This window comes from Pantherophis guttatus, chromosome 13 (assembly GCF_059756535.1).
Source record: "Pantherophis guttatus breed Tessera chromosome 13, ASM5975653v1, whole genome shotgun sequence".
Taxonomy (NCBI): Eukaryota; Metazoa; Chordata; class Lepidosauria; order Squamata; family Colubridae; genus Pantherophis; species Pantherophis guttatus.
In genome coordinates this window covers 17177567-17203868 of record NC_142075.1, presented here as the reverse complement: position 1 = coordinate 17203868, position 26302 = coordinate 17177567, and the positions used below count along the sequence as shown (strand labels likewise).

At 44.5% G+C, this 26302-nt stretch overlaps 1 protein-coding gene across 2 annotated transcripts; it reads right to left on the bottom strand.

Moving 5' to 3' along the window:
* Positions 1–206: 206 nt before the first annotated feature.
* On the bottom strand, positions 207–24076 carry SLC30A4 (solute carrier family 30 member 4). Of its 2 annotated transcripts, none has more exons than XM_034434670.3 (8): positions 23339–24076; positions 20768–21323; positions 16115–16261; positions 12571–12724; positions 8817–9024; positions 4612–4717; positions 3138–3272; positions 207–1313 (listed from the first exon to the last, which is right to left on the bottom strand). In XM_034434670.3, the coding sequence occupies exons 2-8, from the start codon at positions 21150–21152 to the stop codon at positions 1165–1167; spliced, it is 1284 nt and encodes a 427-aa protein (XP_034290561.2). In that variant the 5' UTR covers positions 21153–21323; positions 23339–24076; the 3' UTR covers positions 207–1164. The 2 variants fall into 2 exon arrangements, with proteins under 2 accessions (XP_034290561.2, XP_034290562.2); XM_034434671.3 differs by lacking the exon at positions 23339–24076 and adding an exon at positions 22903–22956 and having other exon boundaries at positions 407–1313.
* Positions 24077–26302: the final 2226 nt, after the last annotated feature.

Genomic DNA, 26302 nt, shown 5'->3' with positions numbered 1-26302 from the left:
ATTAAATATTTTCAGAGAGGGCTTATTTTCAGGGAGAGCTTATTTTTGGGGAGGGCTTATTTTAGCGCATGCGCTCAAAAGCCCGATTGGGTTTATTATCAGGGGATGTCTTATTTTTGGGGAAACACGGTATTGATTTGATTTTCGGTTTTCCGGAATTTTCTAAAAGCCCTCTCTCTTTCAAGCAAAGCAAATCAATCACAAAAGAAGTTTCTACAACACATTTATTTAGTAGAATTAAGATTCAGATTAATCAAATAGCCTGTTGAAGCAGGCGACACGTTACTTCAGATACTCAGGACGACCGGTAGGAAAGCTTTCAAAATCAGTCACCTCAGACTTGAAGAAATTAAATAATACACTTCTACAATACAGGACCTATATCAAAGCATATGAAAGTCGATCAATTTTTTTTTTTTTTTCAAACACAAGTGGGTCCTGCCCCAAAGTCTTCAGTTAAACAAGTGGTGATTCATCCTGGATAAAATCCTCCTACCACGGAAAGTACTACTTAAAGCTAAATGTCCAAAAACTGGTTACACGTAAAAGCCAATACCAATTCAAGTTTGTATTAAGAGACAACTTATTTTTTAAAAAAAGTTCTGTTATCCCTGCAGCATTTTTTTTTTTTAAGATAAGGAATTAAAAACCTGGAAAAGGGGAACGGGAGGAGGAAATACTTAAGGTAACCAATTCAGGGGTCATTAACTTTACAAATTTTGAACATGATTGTGGTTTTTTTTTTTCTTTTTTTCTTTTTAAATTCTGTTGAAAACTCAAGTAGATAAATTTCCTGATGCTCCTCCAGAGAGTCAAGTCAGGACAGTTAAGAAAACGGCAATGTGGAAGCTGCGCTCAGCGAGGAACCTGCCCAACCATCGAGGGACGTGTAAACAACTTCTTGGAAATATATCGGCGAGAAAAACCCGAGCAGAAATGAACGGTGATAGAAAGAATCAGAAGTTTGTCTTCGTGAAAAGAGCCGTGGCGAAGCTGACCCCCGACAGCTCCAACGCGCCGATACTGCACTTAACGCAGATGTTACAGGTCGGAGGTCAAATCACTCCGTTCTGCTTCTATCTTAACGCTTATTGCTTTGTGGCCCTTTGGCTGCAAGATTAAAAAGGATAAGGCAGCGAAGTCTTCCCGAAGGTTGGAAAAAAATTAGGCACTCTGACAATTTGCACAGGGCTTGTTCGCCTCACGCCTGTAGCTTTGGAGCTGGATGGAGCACTGATAGACGCCAAAGGTAGTCATCAGCAATTGTCTGGCCTTGGATTGGACCTCCTCCCACTTGGGTGAGCTGCCAGGAACTGAAAGACAAGAAAGCCACAAAACAAAATAACGACAACTGTTCGTCAATTTCTTGCGACGCCTCTATGGAAGGCAGCTCTCCCGGTGAACCACCATATTTATTTTTAAAAAGCTAGATTTTGACTTTAAGCACCGATGCGAGGACTATTTGAATGTCACATCATCTCCTTCCCCAAGGATGACCAAGAAGAATGACTTCTTCTCCAAGCTGATCAGGACCCCCAAATAATGCATCTGTTGAAGGCAGTAAACCAGAAACTCCCAGCCCTACAAGCAATGTATTGTGAGTTACGATCTGGATGCAGTCCTGATCCTAGTTGGAGATCTAATTAGTAGATCATTTAGGTATATATATATGTAGGTCTTTGGTTATTCGGGTTTTCTCCCGCATTTCTACGTGGGAGAAAACCCGAATAACCAAAGACCTACATACAAACACCCGCAAAAACCTCAGAAAACATATATATATACACACACACACCACATTTTTCTGAGTATAAGACGCACCTTATAAGGGGGTGTGTGAAAATTTGGGTGCGTCTTATACACCGAATGTAGCCCTGCCCACCCACTGGCCCCCACCCTTTGGCCTCTGCCTCCCAGCAATTTATCTCCTTGTAGCAAGCAGGAAGAAGAAACAGACCATTTCAGCTTCAGCACAGCCTAATTAGCACAAGTTGATTGTCCTTGTTGCATTAGCCTTCCCGACTCTCAGCTATTTCAGGCTGCAGGGATTGCCATTGCCTATTGCTGCGCGGGCCTCTGCTGCTTGCTGCAAGGAGGCAAACTGCTGGGAGCAGATTTTTTTTTTCTTGTGCTAATCGAGCTATGCTGAAAACGAAAATGAAAGTAAATTGCTGGGAGGCAAAGGCAGAGGCAGATTTCTTTTTCTTGTTTTCCTCACCAAAAAAGGTAGGTGCGTCTTATAGTCCGGAGCGTCTTATACTCCGATAAATACGGTATGTATGTATGCATGCCTCATATGCCGTAATAGCTCTGCCATTATCTTGACAAAGAGACTAGGGGAAGCAGCTTAAATGGGAATTGATTGTTGTTATAAGCAAAGCTGAGGAGTCCCCGGCTGGGCTGATCTGTTGGGACTACACAAGCAAGTTTCCAACGGCTTATTGATTTGTCCACTAGGATTGTCTCAGCAGTTGATTTTAGAGTTTCTACCTTGAAATTTCCTCTATTTAATGAACCAGTTGAAGAGCTTTGCAAGTTCAGAATTACTCTCCAATTGCTCTCTCCTGTTCTTGAGAACGATGGGGAAAAAAATGGAAATATTCTTGAAACATTTCTCCCGTAGATGCATTCTCTATGAGGCTGGTTGTGATCTAGTAGCAACTGGTAGCTTGAAGAAGTTTCACAAAGCCAAAAATTGAAGGATCGTTCACAAGGAAGCTCCTTTTAGCTCTGCTTTCTTACCAGAAGAGGACTTCGTTTCAACCTGTCAGTTCCATCAAGCGACCGAGAACTGCAGAGCCCAATCACTGTCAATCAATGATCGATTGACAGGACGACCTCCTACACAAGCAAACATCATCTTCTCCATGAGTGTCACTCTGACCCATGAATTGCTAAATATACATCTCAAAACCCCAGGGCCCCCCCCCAAAAAACTACAATTCAATCTAAATGTTTCTTTAAAAATTAATTTTTGACCTGGGATAATCAGTTCATTTATTTCTTCCCATCCCTTGCCTGTTTTGTGATTTTCGATTAAAGCCTTTATATCCCTTATTTTACTTTACAGATAAGATCTGATAACTAGGTACCACCTGAAGCAAGTATTTTAGAAGCAATGGATCAACATATTTTACCTAATTGTAGGTGGACAATGGCAATTGTTTTTCCTGACGTTAGAGACCAGACATACAGGTTTTCCACTGAAAATACGTCTTCGATTTTCATCAACTCTTCTTTAATAAGGTCCACATTTAAATGTCTTGGAACTCCTACAAACAAAACAAAGAACCAGGAACAGATTTTTTTTTTCTGTTTAGATTGAAAAATATATGCCATGCATGAACAATCTGTAAAACGATAAAAACATAAAACAATAGTGGTTTTTGAGTATTTGCTCAAAACAGCGAAGTTTTGGAGTAAAGACTCGTTTCAGCCTTGCTTAATAATGGAAATCACGGTCTCAATTGTAATCGTACACCAAGGACTGCCAGTTTCATATATTATATGAAACAAATCAAAATATCTTTCCTATGTTGATAGTCCAACATAAAAAAAACAACAACTGTACCAGAGGGCAGGACAAGAAACAACTTCCTAACAGTGAGATCAATTAGCCAGTGGAACAGCTTCCCTTCAAAAGTTGTAGGTGCTTCATCACTGGAGGTTTTTAAGAAAAGACTGAAATGATATAGGGCAGTGATGGCTAAACTTTTTGCCGTCGTGTGTCAAAAGGGGGCAGGACCGCGCCGGGGGGGGGTGTCATGCACATGCAACCCTCCCCCCCATGCTCTCCCCGCTTTTGGCACATGATGGCATGGTGGGCTCAGTAGGTCCGTTTTTTCACCCTCCCCAGGCTCCAGAGGCTTTCTTGGAGCCTGGGGAGGGCAAAAACAGCCTTCCCCACGAACCCCCGGAGGCCAGAAACGGCCCGTTTCCTGACTTCCGGTGGGCCTGCAAGGCCCGAAAATCAGCTGGCCGGAACATGCATGCGCGCTGGAGCTGAGCTAGGGCAACGCTCACGTGCCCACAGATAAGGCTCTGCGTGCCATCTATGGCACATGTGCCATAGTTTCGCCATCACGGATACAGGGTTTCCTGCTTGGGTAGGGGGGGCTGAACTAGAAGTCCTCCAAGATCCCTTCCAGCTCGATTCTGATTCTGATTCTAAACTAAAATATTTGTATCAAATGTCACAATGCAACTGTCTAATCAAGTCATTCGCATGATGATATCATAAAATGTGCACTGTTATTCTGACATCATCATCAAGGCTTGTTCTGGAAACTGCTGATGCCGAATAAAGTTAGGTTGAGAGCCAGCCATGATCACAGTTTCAGATGCAGAGTATCAAGATCTCACAGACTGTGGCAAGAAAGGTCGTAAAATAGGGCAAAGCTTACTTAGCAAGTGTCTCGCTTAGCGACAGAAATTTGGAACTCAACTGTGGTTCATCAATTGAGGATTCCCTATACCCAGTTGGTAGCAAGTGTCCTTCTAACCCATCAAAAGTTAATGATGAAAATTATTAAGAGTGTGCGTGTATCATTTTTTAAAAGCCCTCTCAATTCTAACTCTTCCCAGTCGTCGGCCGTTTTAAACATCTCTTACCTTCAAGTACAATTATTCCGGTGTCCCGTATGATCCGAAAGGTTGTAAAAGCCACAAGAACTGAAAATACGTAGGTACATATAGGATCAGCAATCTTGTATTCTGGCTGAAACGAAAAAGATTAAAAAGCCTTGTAACTAAAGTCCCTGGCTATAAATATTTTGAAGCAGTGGTGAAATCTAAAATTTGTTACTACCAGTTCTGTGGGCGTGGATTGGTGGTGGTGGTGGGATAATGTGACTGGGTGGGCGTGGCCATTTTTATTTTTTTTTACTTTTAAAACCATTTTTTTCTACAACCTCTTCGGCAAATGCTTTCAAAAGGTTCCGACGATCCCAGCTGAGTTGCCTGATTGGCAGAGGCTTTTTTTCTTTTAAAAGCCTCTGCCGATCAGGCAACTCAGCTTGGATCGTCAGAGCCATTTAAAAGAAAAAAAGCCTCTGCCGATTAGGCAACTCAGCTTGGATCGTCAGAGTCTTTTAAAAGCCTTTGACGAGCCCAGCTGAGCCGCACGATCATCAGAAGCTTTTTTTTTTTTACTTTTAAAAGCATTTTTTCGGCCGAAGAGGTTGTAGAAAAAATGCTTTTAAAAATAAAAAAAAAGTCTCTGATGATTGCGCGGCTCAGCTGGGCATTGGAGGGGGGCTGAGATTTTTGCTACCGGTTCTCCGAACCACCCACCTCCATCGCTACCAGATCAGGCGATTCAGTCCAAACCGGGAGCATTTCACCCCTGTTTTGAAGGCTTAGAAATGGAGGTGTGGGAAGAATTCCATCAGTCAATATTTTAAGGATTGATGTAAGAATCAGGTGTCAAATCAATACAACTGCCATAGTTATTCTTTCTCTACCCCATCCATTCAAGTTTTCACTAAATGGAGTGTCTCTGTTGTTGAAACACCCACAGTTATTTCATGGGTAAATTTGGGGAATATACAATATTTGGGGAATATACCAGTGGTGAAATCTGAACCGGTTTGCTACCGGTTTGCTGGCTGCGCATACGTGCTGTGTGCCAAATGCGTGCTGTGCGCACACATGCAAAGCACACACCAAAAGCATACTGTGCACGCACCAAACGTGTGCTTCGTGTGGAAAAATAAGGCTTCACTAGGTAAGTAGAACAGCATGAGGGGGGAAAAGCTGTTCCGCGTGATTTATAATATAAATATAAACCACGCGGCACAGCTGATCGTCGGAAATACCAGTTCGAATGAACCAACTACCGGTTTGCCCGAACCGGGGTGAACCAGTAGCATTTCACCCCTGGAATATACAATATATAATATGCACAGCACCGCTTATGTCAACAAACTATACCAGGGGTCGGCAACCTTAAACACTCCAAGAGCCATTTGGACCCGTTTCCCACAGACAAGAAAACACCGGGAGCCACAAAAACCTTTTGACATCTAAAATGAAGATAACACTGCATATATCGTTTTTTACCTTTATGTTATGTATGAAAAAAAACTTATTTATCCATTGTTGGCCTACTGGAGGTCGAAAAGCTCAATAAATTGCACGCCGGCAGGTGTCACACATCGGTGGTTGTGACACATATTTTGAGCGACAAGGAGCTGCAGCAGAGGGATGAAAGAGCCACAGGCAGCTCCAGAGCTGTGGGTTGCTGACCCCCCGAGCTATACTTACAAGAGCCAGTTTTGTGCAAGAGGGCTAATCTGTATGTCCTTTTTCCCACAGATAACTAACACTTTCCTTGTTAAGAAGATGCCGGCCAACTCCATTTGTTTACAATTGTACAACAGGACCGAGTCTTCCCAAACTTTCCCATGAATAATATTCTTTAACGCAACTTCATTGCAACTATAATTTGGACCACGACCGATAAGAAAAGGAACATGCAACTGTAGAACAAAGGCTGTTTTGTACGCAGGATATTAAATGCCTTTGTGGGGGAACAGGAATCAGCCACAGAGGAGGACTGAACTTTTCAGTTAAACAAAAAAATACTGATTTATTTAACTACCTTAATTAATTGTCCTTGACTGCAGAGCTTGGACTGATAGGCAGTTTGAAATACAGTTAACCTTTGTACTATACTCAATGTTTTTACAAATGGGCCGAGTAGCACAGTACGGTCTTACTACACAGTAACACCCAGGTTTCAATCCCAACATCTGTACACCAAGTACTATCTACAAGGAGGCCTTTCGAAGAGTTTTCCTTAGTCCTTGAAAGCTCAGTATAGATGGTGTAAAATGGCCCAAGGACACAACTCCACGCCCTGTAGGGATTGATTTTAAAATTTTATTGGCTGCCCACAGGGTAACTCTGTATGGCGCTTTTTTTTTTTTCACATGGTCCCCCACCCCACCATCACCAGCACTACAGGTGATTCAGAAAATAATCTGTTAATTCAAATAGCTGCACACAACCTTTGTGTAAAGTTTGAGTAGGGTTTGCAAAGTGTTAAAAAGTACCAACAGAATTTTTTTTTTAAAGTGCAATTTCTTTTAAAATAGGCCAAAACCTTTGGGGTGGGGTGGGGGAAATGGAAGTTCTGGGTAAGAGGTGGAGTCCTGGGTTGTTTTCTTGCAGACCTTCTGTTGCCGAAGTAGATAATATCATCAGGGCTAGTAGGGAGTGGGGTTTGCTCTCGTTTTGTATTCTAGTCGTGGCCCCTGCCTATTAGACCTGATGATGTTATCTAGCATGGCAATGAAAATCTGGAAAAAAAAAACAACCAAGCTCAGACAGCACTAAGGACCCCTCATTTCAACTCCGAGCTACATTCTTCTCTATGGGTAGGACATCTTTACATGAATAATAAACCCGTGGTGGAATTCAATTTTTTTTACTACCGGTTCTGTGAACGTGGCTTGATGGGCATGGTGGGGCTTGGTGGGCGTGGCAGGGGAAGGATACTGCAGAATTGTCAGGGTAATGATGATTTAAAGCTGACCAGCCCCTTTAAGACTGAGGATGAGTCAGCAGGGTTATTGCCCTTTAAGAAGCTGCCTATATAAGGGAGGCCATTAGGGGGCATCTCTCTCTCTCCCTGTGTATCACTCTCCTCGTTGCGTGTATCTGCACTGTAGTTCTCTGTGTATTTCTCTCCAGGTGTGCTTCCTGTTATAGTGGACGATCGACTGATTGATTGCCTGGCTTTGCTTAGCACGTGTATGTATATATACTGTAGATAACTTGTAGATAAACCACTGTTTGAAAAACCTCTGTGTACTGTATTTTGCTCCTGGGTTGTCTCAAACTAGCAGTCACACTGTGCGCACTCTGACAAAAATCTCTATTCCCACCCCACTCCTGGGGGAAGGATACTGCAAAATCCCCTCTCCCCCAACTCCTGGGGGAAGGATACTACAAAATCCCCACTCCCTCCTCACTCCTGGGGGAAGGATTATGCAAAATCCCCTCCCACCCCAACTCCTGGGGGAAGGATACTGCAAAATCCCCTCTCCCCCAACTCCTGGGGGAAGGATACTACAAAATCCCCACTCCCTCCTCACTCCTGGGGGAAGGATACTGCAAAATCCCCTCCCACCCCAACTCCTGGGGGAAGGATACTGCAAAATCCCCTCTCCCCCAACTCCTGGGGGAAGGATACTACAAAATCCCCACTCCCTCCTCACTCCTGGGGGAAGGATACTGCAAAATCCCCTCCCACCCCAACTCCTGGGGGAAGGATACTGCAAAATCCCCATGCCCTCCCCACTCCTGGGGGAAGGATACTGCAAAATCTCCATTCCCATCCCACTCTGGGGCCAGCCAGAGGTGCAGGAGTGAAATCCAGCAGGTTCTGGAGAACCGGTAGCGGAAATTTTGAACAGTTTGGAGAACTGGCAAATACCACCTCTGGCTGGCCCCAGAGTGGGGTGGGGATGGAGATTTTGCAATATCTTCCCCCAGGAGTGGGGTGGAAATGGAGATTTTGCAGTATCCTTCCCCCAGGAGTGGGGAGGGAATGGAGATTTTGCAGTATCCTTCCCCTGCCACGCCCACCAAGCTATGCCCACAGAACCGGTAGTAGAAAAATTTGGATTTCACCATTGCAGAGGTGGTATTTGCCGGTTCTCCGAACTACTCAAAATTTCCGCTACCGGTTCTCCAGAACCTGTCAGAACCTGCTGGATTTCACTCCTGGAATAAACCCATTACAACATCCCAAGGCCAAACAACCCGAGTTCAGAGAGGCCCAACAAGTCTAGCAAAGAAACCCTGCCCACCTTAAATCGAATGATGTACGCAGCGACAAGCACGCCAATACTTTGGACCAAGTCACCCAGGGCGTGGATGAAGGCAGCTCTCACGGCTAAGCTGCCGTGGCTGTGAGAGTGCCCAGGGGCTGTAACGGAAGAGCCGGATGGAGGAACCGATGAAGGTGCGTGCGAATGGGAGTGGAGGTGACCAGACTGGCTCAGCAGAAATCCCATTCTGAAATGAAAAAGAGAGGAGAAGAAAGGTCCTTTAAACAGAGAAAGGGCCACTTTACTTTGGAAAGGCCTACGGGGGAAAACAAAATCGGTTATATAATTATTTTTTTTTAGTAAAGCTACGCAGCGCATCTGTCAGGGTAATGAAGATTTAAAGCTGACCAGCCCCTTTAAGACTGAGAATGAATCAGCAGATTTATTGCTCTTTAACAAACTATCTATATAAGGGAGGCCATGAGAGGGCATCTCTCTCTCTCTCTCCTCGTGTATCTGCACCGTAGTTCTCTGTGTAGAGTTGAAGAATGATTGCTTGCCTGGTATGTGCCTACCACTTATATATCTGTATATAGAAGTCTTGTATAAAAACCACTGTTTGTAAGACAAAACTCTGTGTCCTGTATTTTGTTCCTGGGTGGTCACAAAATAGTAGTCACGTTGCAAACACTCTGACAGCATCACAATCAAAGCCAAAGGGGTATTCTGATACGTAAAAGGTATCTATCTGGTACATAAGGTAACTATTCAGTCGGATCTGACTCTAGAGGGTGCTGTTCATTTCCGTTTGTTAACCGAGGGAGCCAGCGTTGTCCGAAGATGCTTCTGTGGTCATGTGGCCAGCATGGCTATATACGAACGTTGCACGGAACACTATTACTTGCCCACCGAAGTGGTACCTATTTATCTACTCACATTTGCATGCTTTCGAACTGCTAGGTTGACAGGAGTTGGGGCTGGAAGGGGAGCTCACCCTGACATGCGGTGTTGGGTGTTGAACTGCCAACCTTCCGGTCAACAACTCCAGCTTCTAAACCACAGAGGCACAAACGCAGCACCATTCTTTCTACAGTGGGTCCTTGAACCCCAGGAGAGTCACGCTGGATTTGTTGACAGCTGTGAGATTTGTGCCTCTATAAGGCTCTTATTTGTTGCCCCTATAAGGACGCGGTGGCTTAGTGGCTAAGACGCTGAGCTTGTCTATCGAAAGGTTGGCAGTTCAGTGGTTCGAATCCCTTGTGCCGTGTAACGGAGTGAGCTCCCGTTACTTGTCCCAGCTTCTGCCAACCTAGCAGTTCGAAAGCACGTAAAAAATGCAAGTAGAAAAATAGGGACCACCTTTGGTGGGAAGGTAACAGCGTTCCATGCGCCTTTGATGTTTAGTCACGCCAGCCACATGACCATGGAGATGTCATCGGACAGTGCTGGCTCTTCAGCCCCCTAGAATTGGGAACGACTAGCACATATGTGCCAGGGGAGCCTTTACCTTTTAAGGCCCTGAAGCAAAAAAAAAGTTTTTTTGATCCAAAGGGATCCTAGTTTCCAGCCCAGAAGTCTGAAAAATAATCAGTTACTTGTTCGCGGGAACTAATGGGAGCCAGCAGTGCTTTCTAAGGTTGTTCTTCAAAGCCACTGTAAATGTATATACACTTACAGATCAGCTGCTTGGCCAGACAACCTATCTATCTGAACATCGTTTCTCCAGAGTTACTTTTGCGCTATTGTATTTCACTCTTCCTGCTAATCCGCTGGGCCTGGCCTCCTGCCCATCTTCAAGGAGAAAAATCACTCCAGCTCTCTGCTTGCCAAGAAGAATAGAGGGGCAGAAATCCCCTCATCTTCCTTATGCCCCATTATTCAAGTATGCTTTGATCTAAACCAAGCAGCAAGAAAAAACAAAAACTTTGTCCTCTCATTGGGTAAAAACCTCTGCTCCCCCAAATCCTTTCTTTCTGCTTTTCTTGAGAGAGGAAGAAATCACAGGTGTGTTGGCACTGAACTCTCAAGCCATCATCATCATCATTATCATCATCATCATCATCATCATCATCATCATCATCATCATCATCACACAATTAACCTATGGCTGGTACAAATTCAGCCTAGGCTAATCTAGGTTTGTCTATAGCTACTCGCAGTTCGCTTTGTGACTGAGAAGCATTTTAGGGTCAATAGAAAGGGTGGGCAACTAAAGCCCTTTGACAACCTGTGGACTTCAACACCCAGAATTCCCAAGCCAGCATTGCCAAAATTGGACAGCTGTGGTTAGGTGGTTAGGGAATATCGAATTAACCCCCTATGTTCCTCTCGTTGCAGGACACGATCATCAGTTGAGGGAGGTCGGCCTGTCAGCCCTGGAGGCTACCTTTTTCTTTTGCTGTGGGAAACTGGGAGGGGGGAATTGTATGGAACTGGGGAGATATATAGTCAAAATAACATTCCTTTCCAGAGTCAAGGCAACTCTGCCCTGCACCTGGAGTGGCATGACTGGGAGGCATCTCCAGTTGAGACGGTGCATTGATTGGACCATGTGATGGACGTGTCGGTGCAGGGGGAAGGGACTTTGACTTTCCTGTGGGTGGGGAAAACCCGGAAGCTTTCAGATTCGGGTTTTCCCAGATGTGCCTAAATGACATCTCTAATAAAATGGAACTTTGAGAAACTTCTAGCCTCGGAGTCTTCTTTCGTTTGTGGGTGTTAGTTGGAACCCTGATGTCAGCCTTCCAGAAAAACCCCCAACTCTAAGTAAAAACTCTGAAGCAACTCTGTTGCTTTGCAACATGGCTCTATTGTTTTTCCACCTCACTGCTTCCACCTCTGCTATGCTACTATGGCATAGCAGTGACCAAGCAATTAATGACAAGTCCTTCAGGACATCCTAACCCTAACCCTAACCCTAATGAACAGAAAGACCAGGGGAGACAGGATAGCAGCCTTCCAATATTTGAGGGGCTGTTACAGAGAGGAGGAAGGGGGTCAAGCTGTTTTCCAAAGCGCCTGAAGGCCAGACAAGGAACAATGGATGGAAACTGAACAAGGAGAGATTCAACCTAGAAATGAGGAGGAACTTTCTGACAGTGAGGACAATCAACCAATGGGACAGAAGTTGCCTTCGGAAGTTGTGAGAGCTTCATTACTGGAAGCTTTCAAGAAGAGACTGGACTGCCATTTGTCAGAAATAGTGTAGGGCCATGATGGCGAACCTATGCCACGTGCGCCAGAAGTGGCACTCAGCGCCCTCTCTGATGGCACGCGAGCTGTCACCCCAGTTGAGCTCCAACGTGCATGCGCCAGCCAGCTGGTCTTCAGGTCTCTGCCAAGCATGTGCGGGGCACGTGCAGGGGCCCCATGTACACATGTGGGGGGTATGTATAAGTGTGGGGGTGGGGTACATGCAGGGGGCCTGCATATGCATTGCATTTTGGGGGTTCGGGCACACGCGGGTGCTTTGGGCACTCGGTCCGGAAAAGGTTAGCCATCACTGGTGTAGGCTCTCCTGCTTCGGCAAGGGATTGGACTAGATGACTTACGAGATCCCTTCCAACTCTGTTCATCTGTTATCAGAATTTAGGATACGAAACCCTAATCAGCCCTATGGCTACGAGATGCCATCACAATCAATAGACTTCCCTTTGTTAAAAACAATCCCGTAATCCCTTAATTCAGGGTAGATTCAGGGTAGAACTGGATGGAGCTGAGCGTTTACCGGCCAGATCGAGATCAATAGACCATCAATCTTAAATAGAAGGGGGAAAAAAACACGGTAACTTACATGAGGTTTACTGCGACTCCCACAGCTGCAGTGATAAGCATTACATCTCCATTAATCTCATAGTCCATGTGGATCGTTCGCTGAACAGCCTCGTATAAGAGGAAAACCATCAGGATGTAAATCAAGAGTACACTGAAGATGGCGGACAAAACCTCTGGGAGAGAAGAAGCAAAAGACCAACAATTGAATAAGGAAGTCCAAGTACATCCTACTGTTCTGCCCCAGCTACGGACCCCAAAGAACTCTGTAAAAAAAACAACAGCATAATTTCAATTTTCATAGCGAGTAAAAGCATCGAAACGAAGGTTAAGAGAACAGGTCCAACGTCTGTTTTTAGGAGAGTTGTATTTCACAAAACTTCAGTCTGCCAAGTTTTCAACTCTACGGTGGAGGGATTTTCCTCCACTAGGATAACATCCCCATCAATTCACGTATTAAAGCCATACTGTACTTTACTGTAAAAGAGCAAGTCATCCCGGATCTCAAACAGCACAGCAGTTTGGCAGCTGGGGAACTTTTCTTTCAAGAGTTCTTAATTTTCTTCAATGAATATCCTTATGACTGAAACACAAGCCACTGGAGCTAAAAGCAATTTTCAAAGGCATGTGAATGCACACACCAGAGCTTGACTTTTACTATATAGCTCAGGGGTGAAATGCTCCTGGTTCAGACCGGATCGCCCGATCCGGTAGCGATGGAGGCGGGTGGTTCGGAGAACCGGTAGCAAAAATCCCACCACCACCACCCATGCCCATCTGAGCCACACAATCATCAGAGGCTTTTTTTTATTATTTTTAAAAGCATTTTTTCTACAACCTCTTCGGCCGAAAAAAATGTTTTAAAAAGTAAAAAAAAAAAGCCTCTGATGATCATGTGGCTCAGCTGGGATCGTCAGAGCCTTTTGAAAGCATGTTTTTACAACCTCTTCGCCGAAGAGGTTGTAGAAAAAATGCTTTTAAAAGTTAAAAAAAAAAATTGGCCACGCCCACCGTCACATTACCACCCCTCCCCCACCAAGCCACGCCCACAGAACCACTAGTAACAAATTTTAGATTTCACCACTGATACAGCTCCTATAGGACATTAAAGAACGGGGCGGGGTGTGGGGTGGAAGGGATGCTGAAAAATCTAATTACAGCTTTAGAAAACAGAATCCTATAAACAGTGGATTGAATCACGTGAGCAGAGGCACGAAGGGGAAAAATTGAATCAGCACATCTAATTGAAAAAAATATTTCTCTTCTTTCTCTCTGGCGTCACGACTTCTCCTTCTGAGAGCTAATATAACTATATTTTTAGAAACTTCTTGTGAAGACTGATGAGGTTTTCACAGGCGAACTGTAATCGAAGAACTTTCCATTCGTTCATTCATCCTCTGGGGCAGGAAGAACAGATAGGAACGTGCAATTCCAACAGTCCCTTTATTCACCACCATTTTGATTGAGCCTTCTCTATCTCTGCCCCCAATTGCCTCACATGTATCTCAGATGCACGGTGTTAGGAGAAGAGTGACTAGTTCAATCACATCGAACTTATCAAAAGATGTCTAGTTTTGGGCTAGATCAGAGGCAGGAGAACTTTTGTCAAGACAGGGATGATGACAAGAGCCCTGATGGCGCAGTGGTTAGAATGCAGTATTGCAAGCTAACTCTGCTTACTGCTTAGCAGTTCGATCCTGACCAGCTCAAGGTTGACACAGCCTTTCATCCTTCCGAGGTCAGTAAAATGAGGACCCAGTCAATATGCTGACTCTGCAAACCGCTTAAGAGAGGGCTGTAAAAGCACTGTGAAGCGGTATATAAGTCTAAGTGTTGCAGTCCGCTTCCGCGGCCATCTCCGCTTCCACCACGGCTTGGGAAAGGGAGTAGATGGTCTCAACGTAAATCTCCGAGCCAGCCGCTGTGGGTCCCTTCATGGCTGCCTTGTCTTCCTCCATCTTCCCTGAGTCTTCGCGCTGCCTGGTATCGGGTCAACATTCAGGGCTCAGGACCCCGGACAGCACCCCAGAGTTCAGGGAGCTGGTTGAAGTTTTTAAAGGAGATTCAGGTTAATGTCAGGGTTCCAAGGAACACCCCCAATGAAATAAGACTCCGAGGCTAATCATTCCTCAAAGTTCCATTTTATTAGAGATGTCATATTGGCACATCTGGGAAAACCCGAATCTGAAAGCTTCCAGGTTTTTTCCCCACCCAAAAGAAAGTCCAAGTCCCTGCCCCAGCACCCACAGGTCCATCACATGGACCAATCAAAGCACCGTCCGAACTGGAGATGCTTCCCAGTCACACCCATCCAGGTGAAGAGCAGAGTGGCCTTGACTCCCGGAGAAAGGAATGTTATTTTGACTATATATCTCCCCAGCTCCATACAATCCCCCCCTCCCAGTTTCCCACAGCACTAAATGTGGCAGGCCTGAAGATCCAATGCCCAAGATGGCTTCCAGGCCTCACACTAAGTGCTGTTGCTATTGCTATGATATGATTCCACACTGCAAATGCAAATTACTTAGCCAACATTTCAAACGTAGGGCTATTTTTCCTTTCAATCAGATGCAATTTGGATCTGAATTGGAAGGCCAATCAAAAATAAAATAGCAGAAACTCTCTGTATCTAAAACCATATACTCCGAACTGAGAGAAAAAATGAGATTTTCAAATGAAGTATATATATGGTCCACGGCATGGGATCTAAAACACCATTAAATATTATGAGGATCTACATGTACTGCATATCTCCAACGTTTCAACATCACTTCTCTTGATTCCCGCAAGGCTGGTTCTTGGGTAAACGAATACCAAACTGTAGTAGCTACTAGCACTGAATCATATCTCACGGTGAAAGATCTGCCTATAGAAACTGATGTCACAATAAATCTCTTTGGGCTGCAAACAGATATACCCAAGATGTTTACTTATGCTAAAGAGTTACGAGGGAGTACACGGAACAGGCATAAAAGTACAGAAATCCGAGTGGGTGAATATGGTGACTTTTCCCTCAGCTGTCTCCGCCTGTACCGAATCCTTAAGTCAACAGCTCAAAAGGGATCTTGCAAATTACCATTTTTATAGAGATATAACATTGTTAGCTTCGGTGGCGCAGTGGTTAGAGTGCAGTACTGCAGGCTACTTCTGCTGACTGCCGGCTGCCGGCTGCCTGCAATTGGGCAGTTCGAATCTCACCAGGCTCAAGGTTGACTCAGCCTTCCATCCTTCTGAGGTGGGTAAAATGAGGACCCAAATTGTTAGGGGCAATAGGCTGACTCTATAAACCGCTTAAGAAAGGGGTTGTAAAGCACTGCAAAGTGGTATACAAGTCTAAGTGCTATTGCTATCCATCTACCACTTTCCTACCAAGCTAAGCAGCTGTCTTACCCCTGGCATCTTGTTAAGATCATAATTTTTGTCAGCTCTGGCACAGTCACAGGGCAATTGGGAATTGCAGCTTGATACAGATGGAGGACACCCAGTTGGGAGAAAATAAACCGAAGAAACTTTCACTGTCAACCGGCACAGGCAGTGGTAGCGGAATGATTTAAAAAGCCTCCTACCTAATCGATGGAATCCAAAGGTGAATCTTTTCGTGGGTGCTTTTCCAGAGAGCCACAAAGCGAGAAGAGTCAAAATAATGCTGCTGAGATCTGTCAACATGTGAAGTGCATCCGTCATCACAGCTAGGCTGTTGGCAACATATCCACCTTAATGCAGAAGTTTAAAAGGGGGGAGAGAAATGTTAGACATATTGACATATTACTCCGCTCCCAAAAAACCCCACATATATTCATCAAGGAGTTGCATCAGCTTCCGTGCTTGAAGTGGAAAAGAATGAAAATTTGATTTTGGGTTTTACCGAGTTAGATGGATAGAACTTTACAGAAATGGCCGGTTCATATTATGATGAAAAAGCAAAAAGGTGTGATTTGATGTTAATGCCTTATTTTACTGCAGGGGTCTCCAAACTTGGCAACTTTTGAGACTTTTGGACTTCGACTCCCTGAAATCCCCAGCAAGTCATACTAGCTGGGGAATTCTGGGAGTTGAAGGCCACAAGTCTTAAAAAAGGTGGGTTTTTTTGAAAAAGTTTTTTATTTTTATTTCTCATAAACATGTCTTAAATGTACAGTCTCTTATCTATTGTTGATCATACATATTCTCTTTTGACTTTCATATTAGTTCGTTAAACAATTTAAGTATATTCGGGGCTGCTCTTCTACCATTCCATCTCCCTTATTTTACAACAATCCTTCTTCTCCTTCTCCACTTTTTCCCTTTCCTCCCTTCTTCTAGCCTCTTCTACTTTCTTCTTTCCTCCTCTCCTTATCCTTCTCTACTTCCTTTCCCCCCCTCCTCCCTTCTTCCTCCCTTCTAACCTTCTCTCCTACTCTTATTCCCCTTCCCTTTCTTCCTTTCCTTTTCCCTTTCTTCTGTTCCTCTCTCTCTTTCCTCTCTTCTCCCCTCCTATCTATCCCTCTACTCCTCCTTCCATTCTCTCTCCATTGTTGTATTCATTTTCAATTCAATATTTTCCAAAATGGTATCCGAGCAGTCCCGATTTTCTATTTATATTTACTTTCTTTTCAGTTTCTTTTCTATTTTACTGATTTCACACACAAGTCTTAAAAGTTGTCAAGTTTGGAGACCCCTGTTTTACTCAACAGAGAGAGTTGGAAGTCATTGTTTCTTTTTCTTTCTGTTTTCTTATCCTTCCTCCCTTCTCGTCCCCTTTTCCTCCCCACTGCTTTCCTATTTACTTTTGTATTTTGTATTTTACAATGTTTTCTAACTCAATAAAATGTTAAACTAGAAAAAAAAATCACAGCTTCCCAAAACATCTAATGGGTGAATTGATGTTAGCCATTCAGTTGTGTTCACCTCTTGGCGATTCTATGGGGCAGGTCTCTCCACATCTTCCAAAACATCTATTGTGCAACAAATCGTTGCCACACTGACAAGATTATATTTTAACACTGGAGAGTGAGGAAGGGACAACGATCACAATAGCTCCAGTCAAATATATTTTTGGCTGTTATAACCACGTTTTAATATCCTCAGCAGGAAATCACCACAGGTAACCATCACCATACACTCAATTTATTTCATAACTTATTTCTGAAAAAGCACCAATGTTCCTCAAAGGACTCAATTCTTTAAACATTTGAGAATTCAGAACTGGTCTTTAAACTAGCAATTTCCAGAAGATTTATACCCTGTAATTAAATGGCTCTAGCTACAGGTTTTAATTCCTGGGCTCATTTCATTTGCAGGAAGGATTTAGAAGAAACTTTGCCCATTTTTTTTTTTTTCTGTTTCAACTTACAAAAATATTTTTTTAAAAAAATAGTACTTTTTAAGACACCGCCTCAACTTGGCAGACATGGGGGTTAGGAGACAGGGCTTTTAATATTTTAAGAATTGCTCTAAAGTAAGCAAAGCAAGCTTGGGTGCAACAGAGCGAACCTTTGATAAATTTAATGGTTTATTTTCCTCCGAGCTCAACCTCTCACACCAGCCATGCAATGACGATGAGGTGTGTAGGATTAATAGAATAGGCATATCCTCTTTCTGTGATTAAAGGCCTGAAACTGGGAAAGGAGAAGCAGAAGTAACTGTGCGTTTTGCATTCTTGGGGCACAGAGAAAAACACACTGATCCGCAGCGGTAGAGATTTTGAGAACAACAACTCGTACCATCTGGCAGGTCTGAGATTCGGTTTGTAGAAAGGCCTGCCTCACTGCTGCCTCTCTCTCTGTTTTTTTTTTTAAAGATTTTTATTTATTTTCCATTTTAAAAAAATATAAACATTTCATCTCTCTTTAAGCACAATTATTTCTGTGCCACGTTCTTCCACAAATTATATACATTGAACAATTATACCTTGTGTAACTCTTCACTTCCTTCATAACATATCTTCTAATAAAAATACAATAATAACATTAAACATGATTATTCTCATCATCCTCATGTTATCGATTGCCATTTTATTCTTATCTCTATCTTAATGTATTTTCTATTCTTCTTACTGTCTTCTTCCTTTATTTCCAATTTCCTTTTTTATTCTCCAACCATTGGTAAAATACTTCCCATATCATATAATAATCAGTTAGTTCTTTCTCCTTAATTGCTAGTGTTAGTCTATTCATTCCTGCACATTCTAATATTTTCCTAATCACCTTCTCTTCACTTTTCCAATAGTGTGCAAATACAATTCCAGCTGCTGAATAATTAAATATATATTTTCTTTGTTATCTTGTTTCAGGCAAGATCTCCAACAAAAATATTTCTGGTTTAAACTCAATACGTTGTTTTATCATCTTTTCCAACCATATCTTTATTTTTGTCCAATACTTCTTTGCTTCTCCAACTCTTAAAGAGCTCAAAAGAGGCTTGTGAATGTGTCCCCCCCACACACCGTCAATAACGGGTTTGATGCCTCACGGCTGCCTTCAATGAGCCATGAAGGACAGGAGTCCATCTTGTGGGTGGCAGACCTTCAGAAGAAGCTCAGGAGAGGCAGAGAGCGAAAACAAACAGGGATTTGGAGGGGGCAGGAGAATCAGGGGTGAAATCCAGCAGGTTCTGACAGGTTCTGGAGAACCGGTAGCAGAAATTTTGAGCAGTTCAGAGAACCGGCAAATACCACCTCTGACTAGCCCCAGAGTGGGGTAGGAATCAGGGGTGGGTTCTACTTATCTTTACTACCAGTTTGCAATGGGGCCGCGCGTGCGTGCACTTCGCATGCACAGAAGCTTCCTGATGACATCGAGGTCGGTGGGTGGAGCCTCCCACCGGTTTTACTACCAGTCCGAACTGGGGGAAACCCACCACTGGTGGGAATGGAGATTTTGCAGTATCTTTCCCCCAGGAGAGGGGAGGGAATGGGAATTTTGCAGTATCCTTCTCCCAGGAGTGGGGAGGGAATGGAGATTTTGCAGTATCCTTCCCCTGCCACGCCCACCAAGCCGACGCCTACAGAACCGGTAGTAAAAAAAAAAATTGGATTTCACCACTGGAAAAAAGCAAGGGGAGACACCGTTGTGGAGGTTGTGGAGCACTCCGAAATGGTTCTCAGCAGGGCCTCAGAAAGTCCATCCAGTTAATCCATCCTTGATTTCTTGCACTGAACCATTTTTACTGCACCGAACATACAAAGAAGCCTAAGAATCTATTTTAGTTCACTATTTTAGTTGCTGTGGACAACTTTCTTGACTGGAGGGATACAGTCAAAGGACATACAGCTGACGAAGACTACAACCTCAAGAAGCAATTTTTCATAGCAAAGGGAAATACCTGTCTGAAAGTCTATTTATTAATGATTTCTATTTAAAAAAAAAAAAATGGATGGAATGAAATCAAATTCGGTCTATCCAGGTCTCGCCCATCCCTTTTGGATCCCTTTTGTTAGGAGAACAGCTGTTCGTTTACGGTAGCCAAAAAAAAAAAAAATCAGTATGAGCTGATAGCGTCTTTTTCAACCAACAAGTTTTATTAAAAGCACAAGCTTCTGTTTTTCTAAGGCTTATTTTTAAAAAGGGCTCATCAGAAAAAGCACCAACCGATTCTTCCTCTTTTGGGCTGTAATTCCATCTACTGAAAGGCCAGACGGGAGAAACCTAGATCCAGGATTAGGTTATCTCAAGACTATATATAATATTAGCAACTGCCTTTCTCTTGTACTGAACTAAACCATAAATGTGGCTTACTTGGCTCAGCGGGTTTTTTTTCCCTTTTTTTATGAACCTCTGTTGTGTAACCCCACCTGATTGGGGTTAAGTTAGTAAATGAAAAACCAATCAGGAGTTAACGTAAGATAAGAAGAACACAACCTTTAGGATTGCTATCTAAGCTCTGAAACCGTCAAGACCAAGCTACGTACTGGACTATACCGGATAGATCTATGAACTGTGGGTAGTCACATTATTCAGCTGAATTACTCCACACAATGGCAGATCAAACAATTGGCACAGCCGCTCCTCTCTTCTGCTGCGGGCAGTTTTTGCTTACTTAAGACATTCTCTAAATCTACTGTCCTGTTGCAATGCCAGCTTGCCAAGTTTCACAGTGGCCCTTATCCTGCTGCCTGAGAAAATAATTAAACAGCTATTCCACGGCACTCCAGCCTTACGAAATCACCTCTCCTCCTCCCATTCACCCTCCACTCCCCACCCCCCCACCCCCCCAGTCCCGTGTCTGCAGGGCACTCTTACCTACAAGCTCGCCGGTCATAAAGAGAAGGTACAGAATTGCAGCTAAAGCTAGACGTCTCTTCACCTTCTTCTGCTTTGACAGTTCCCTTCGCTGGGTACAATTGTTGCAAGGGTCCGTAGGGGATCCAACCACCGCCGCATTTCGCAACGCTATGTCCCTGTCCAGCAAGGACTCATCATCGGAGTGAGGTCCCATATAGGCCCCGTTGGCAGAAGTGTCGGCTGCATCCTCCGAAACCACCACTTGAAGTTTCTTGAATCGGGGAAAGTCTTCCTCCCCAATCTCGTCCGAAAAATCAAAGGCACTGCAGTCGTTCAGAAACAAGGAATCATTGTTCTTCCTCAGGACCGACTTGAGGCTGTTCCAGATGCTGGGGCCGGCCATTGCAGGCTGTCAGTTCTTAGAAACACAGCTGGATGCCCGCCCTGGTACCGAGGGGCAGGCTGTTCTGCCTCGGGTGGAATTATAACTCTGGCATGCCTTGGCAAGGTTCGGCCACCGTTTCTCTTCTAGGCAGAAGCGTCCAACCAGAGCACTTTCATTGAGGAATTAAAACTGGGAAAGGCAAGGAGAGGCAAGTTAGGAAGTCAAATGAAAAGTTTCAGCCCTCCACCAAGCCGAGGCGAGGATGATCCTTCCCAATCGGACACATCACAAAATCTAGAAAAGTCAATACCTGTGTGGCTGGTAGATTAGCAATAGCACTTAAGACTTATATACCGCTTCACAATGCTTTCCAGCTTTCTCTAAGCGGTTTACAGAGTCAGCCTCTTGCCCCCAACAATCTGGGTCCTTGTTTTACCCACCTTTACCGTACAACAGATCCCACTTTCCCTCCCCGCCCCCCGCTCATCCACTCCCTCCCTCCTCCCCACCCCATCTTTTAATGGGAACTTAAGTCATGAGATCTTTACAGGATTTCATTTAAAAGCCTTTTAGGTTTTGCTTTATCGGGTTTTTTTTAAGATCCTAAGCCACCCAGAGTTATCCTGTGATAAGATGAGCGGCCAATACATTTTTCCAATAAATAAACAAATAATCAAAAAAAAAAAAAACCCAAATAAGGCATTTTTGGCGTTTCCATACGCTCACTTCTCTACATCTCTCAAGGGCAAAGCTTGGCAGAGAGTTCCACCACAGCCCTCTAAAACAGCGGTCACCAAAAGGGCGGTCCATGAAAAAAATTTGGTGGTCCGCAGAAAAATTATTTGCATTTTTTTTTATATTGCACTAAACACTTTTTTTAAAATTTTGTTTATTAGAGGTAGATAAACAAAAACATACATACATGCAATACACAACATAAACAAACTATACATTTAAATCAAGTCTTACAACTTGAGCCTTAAGAAAAAAAGAAAGTTACTTCGGTATTCTATATCTTTCATTATATAACGATATTTTAGGATTATTTCTTGATTTTTTTTTGAAATCAAATCAAAATCAAAATCAAGATATATTGCACTAAATACTATTTATCTTTTTTTTTAAAAAAATCATATTAGTGGTCGGTGGGATTTAAAATTATGAATTGAGTGGTCCCTGAGGTCCGAAAAGTTGGGGACCCTTGCCCTAAGGGTCCGTAGCCCTTAACCCAAGCCAGGCAAGCAATAGCCTCGGTGGTGCGGCGGACTAAGTGCTGTTAAGTGCTAGCACTTAGCTGCCAGCTGCCTGCAATTAGTGCGAGTTCAAATCTCACCAGGCTCAAGGTTGACTCAGCCTTCCATCCTTTTGAGGTAGGTAAATTGAGGACCCGGATTGTGGGGGCAATAAGCCAGCTTTGTATAGAACACCGCTTAGGAGGGGAGGGGAGGCGAAAGCCCTAATAAGCAGGTATATACCGCCCTGAGTCCCTTTTGGGAGAAGGGCGGTATACAAATTCAATAAATAAATAAACAAACAAACAAACAAACATAAAAAGTATGCAGGCTATTGCTATAATGCATTGTAAGCTGCCCTGTGTCTACGGAGAAGGGCGGCATATAAATCGGACTAATAAATAATAAATTTTATTTTATTTTATTTTATTTTGAATTTGTATACCGCCCTTCTCCCTGAGGACTCAGGGCGGTGAACAGCCAAGTAAAAACATCAAGTACAAAACATCAAATAAAGAGCAATTAGACTTATATACCGCTTCGCAGCCGCCTTCTCTAAGCCGTTTAGAAAGTCAGCCCCACAATCTGGCTCCCCGTTTTTTTTTTTTACCGACCTCGGAAGGCTGAGCGACGCCCCCCCACCAATGAAGAGGCCACGACGTTTGACCAGATGTTGGCCAGGGGTGGCTGGAGGTGGGGGGGGGGCGGCAGAATAAGGCTAGGGGCGGTCTGTCCCGCTGCCTTTGGAAGGCAGGCAAGCAGTAGATGTCGGGGTAACCCGGGGCAGGTATCACACCTTGGGGGTTTTTCAACCCCGGGCATCCTAACCAGGCAGGTGGGATGAATGCCACCTCTCCACCCGTCAACCCAGCCCAAGAACAGGTCAACTGGGCGCGGACGGAGCTCCAGAAAACGCTCCCCGGGTGGAAGCGGGGTTTGGGGAAGGGGGAGCCCGTCGCCCTTCCTCTCTACCTGCAAGCCGACAAGGAGGCGCCCGCCGCGGGGAAAAGAGCTCCGTGCCCATCTCCACCTCCACCTCCTCCTCCTCCTCGGGGAAGCGCAGGGCCAGGAATTCCTGCGCTTTTCCTCCAGCGCCCGAGAAGCGACGAGTGGCGCTGGGGCAGAGCCAGGCTGCCCGGAGATTAGCCAGAGAGGAGGGTGTGGGCTGCTGCTGCTCGCGAAGAAGAGGCATGCCGGAATATTATTCATTCACGCGGGTCCTTGGCCGCCGGGGTTTCGCTTGCAGGATCGCTCCATTCTTAGCCAGCCTTTCGAGGGCAAGCCAAGCAAGGTTCAAGTGCTTGCCCACCAAGCACGCGTGGATCGCTATGCATGCATGCAATGCAATTTAATGCAATGCATGCATGCAATGCAATGCAATGCAATGCAATGCAATGCATGCATGCACACACACAGGCTTCGAAGCGAGGCCCGGGTGGAAGAAGTGGAGGAAAAAAACCAAAAAAAAAAAAAAAAAAGGAAAAAGGAAAAAGAAATCCAGCTGCTTCGTCGGCTCCGCGCTTTAATGCCAGCCTGGCAGCCTCGTCTTCATTTATTTATTTATTTAATTTATTTATTTATTTGCAAAAATGCCTCTCCTTTGCAAAAGGCAGAAGGCTTTTTCCTCCCTTTCCGAAAAAGGGGAAAGGGATCAGGCCGGGCTCCGGGATGGGCCAGCTGGCGAGGAGGCAGAGAGTACCTACCCACCCACCCCCAGCCCCAAGTCCGGCGTTTTCAAGGGGGAAGAGAGCCGCCTCTTCCCTCCTCCGCCCCTTCCCACGTGCGCCGATCCTCTGACATCGCTCCAGCCTCCCCCCCCCCCCAAAGCTCGGAAGGAGCTGCAGGCAAGGCGGCGAAAGGGTTAAGGGGGCCGCGCGTGGAAAGCGGTGCAGGGTGGGAGCTGTAGGCGGGGAAGGGAATTGGGGATGACGAGTGGCTTCCCAATGCAAAAATTGCATTGGGTCTGCTGGTGGCTCAGCAGACTAAAAAGCATTGTGATGAACACCAGCTGCCTGCAATTACTGTAAGTTCGAATCTCCCCAGGCTCAAGGTCGACTCAGCCTTCCATCCTTTCTAAGGTGGGTAAATTGAGGATCTAGATTGTGGGGGGCAATAAGCTGACTTTGTATAAATATACAAAAAGTATGAAGGCTATTGCTTAACGCATTGTAAACCGCCCTGAGTCTCCCGAGAAGGGCGGCATATAAATCAAAATTTAAAAAAGAAAAAAAATTGATTTATTTTTTTTAAAATCCCTATGGGAGTAAAGAGGGAGGGTGGGTTATCCTCTTGCGCTGAATTGATGGATGCGTTAGGTTTGGATCATTGGGAATGAGCAGCTTTGCTCCTGGTGACTCTTCCCCTGGCTGTTAACCTTGATATCAGGCGGTGCCCTGCAAATGGGGGTTGGACTAGATGACCTAACAAGGACCCCCTTCCAACTCTGTTAATCTGTGATTTACAATCTCTCATTCAGCGACGGTTTGAAGTTACAACGTTTTGATCGTTCGGAATGGCAGCTTGCTCCAGGTGACTCTCCCCTATAACCCCTATAACCCAGTGGTGAAATCCAATTTTTTTTTTACTACCAGTTCTGTGGGCGTGGCTTGGTGGGCGTGGTGTGGTTTGGTGGGCGTGGCAGGGGAAGGATACTGGAAAATCCTCATTCCTTATTGCTTAACGCATTGTAAGCTGCCCTGAGTCTCCGGAGAAGGACAGCATACAAATCAAATAAAAATAAAAATAAATAAAAATAAATAAATTCCCTCCCCACTCCTGGGGGAAGGATATTGCAAAATCTCCATTCCCTCCCCACTCCTGGCGGAAGGATACTGCAAAATCCCGATTCCCACCCCACTCCAGCAGAAGGATACTGCAAAATCTCCATTCCCATCCCACTCCAGGGGAAGGATATTGCAAAATCCCCATTCCCTCCCCACTCCAGGGGAAGGATACTGCAAAATCCCCATTCCCTCCCCACTCCTGGGAGAAGGACATTGCAAAATCTCCATTCCCACCCCACTCTGGGACCAGCCAGAGGTGGCATTTGCCCGTTCTCCGAACTGCTCAAAATTTCCGCTACCGGTTCTCCAGAACCTGTCAGAACCTGCTGGATTTCACCCCTGCTATAACCTGATATCAGGTTGTGCATTGCAAATGGGGTTGGATTAGATTTAGATGACCTAACAAGGTCCCTTCCGACTCTGTTAATCTCTTTATACGGGTAGTCCTCGGTTTACAATCTTTCATTTAGTGACTGTCGTTACAGCACTGGAAAAAAAAAGTGAATTACAAGTGGTCCTCAAATGTCATTTGAGTGCTTGGCAATTGGCCTGTATTTACAAAGGTTGCAGCATTTTCCCAGGGTCATGTGATCACCATTGCTAGCTTGCCAATTGGCTCCCAACAAGTGAAGTCAATGGGGAGTGAAGCTGGATTCGTTTAACAACCAGCTGATTCACTTAATAACTGCAGCAGTTTGCTGAACCCTGGCCAAAAAAAAAAAAACCTCATAAAATCAAGGGCGAGTCACTTAACCATCTTGGATTCGCGACAGAAAAATCCTGGCCTCAATCTTGGTTATAAATTGAGGACTACCTGTAATTGGTTTGAGATTGATTTTTAATGTGCTGTCTGGATCGAGCAATTGTGGTCTGTAGCCATAACTTAAGAAGGGAGCTGTGGAAATCCAATAGTTAGGAGCTGCAGGCACGATTTGCCAAGTGTCTGCTGGTTTTTTCCCCAATGAAATGTGATAGAAATGAGTCTCCCTTAGAAATTAGGGTTTGATTAACTCCCTGCTCAGCTGCAAAATGTTTGCAAGGGAAGAAGGATTGTGGAACATGTGGAAATGTTTTAAATGTTAGATTTAACAAAACACCCAATACACAGTAATTTCTCAAGAAAAGCAAGGTCACGCCTCTTGGAAATACTGTA

Excerpts from the sequence above, each read along its gene's own strand:
- SLC30A4 (XM_034434670.3), bottom strand. The coding sequence starts at position 21,152 with ATGGCCGGCCCCAGCATCTGGAACAGCCTCAAGTCGGTCCTGAGGAAG. Across the intron at positions 4,718-8,816 it reads CGTACATCATTCGATTTAAG|CCAGAATACAAGATTGCTGA; the intron begins GTGGGCAGGGTT and ends TTTTCGTTTCAG. Across the intron at positions 3,273-4,611 it reads CGGAATAATTGTACTTGAAG|GAGTTCCAAGACATTTAAAT; the intron begins GTAAGAGATGTT and ends TTTTGTTTGTAG.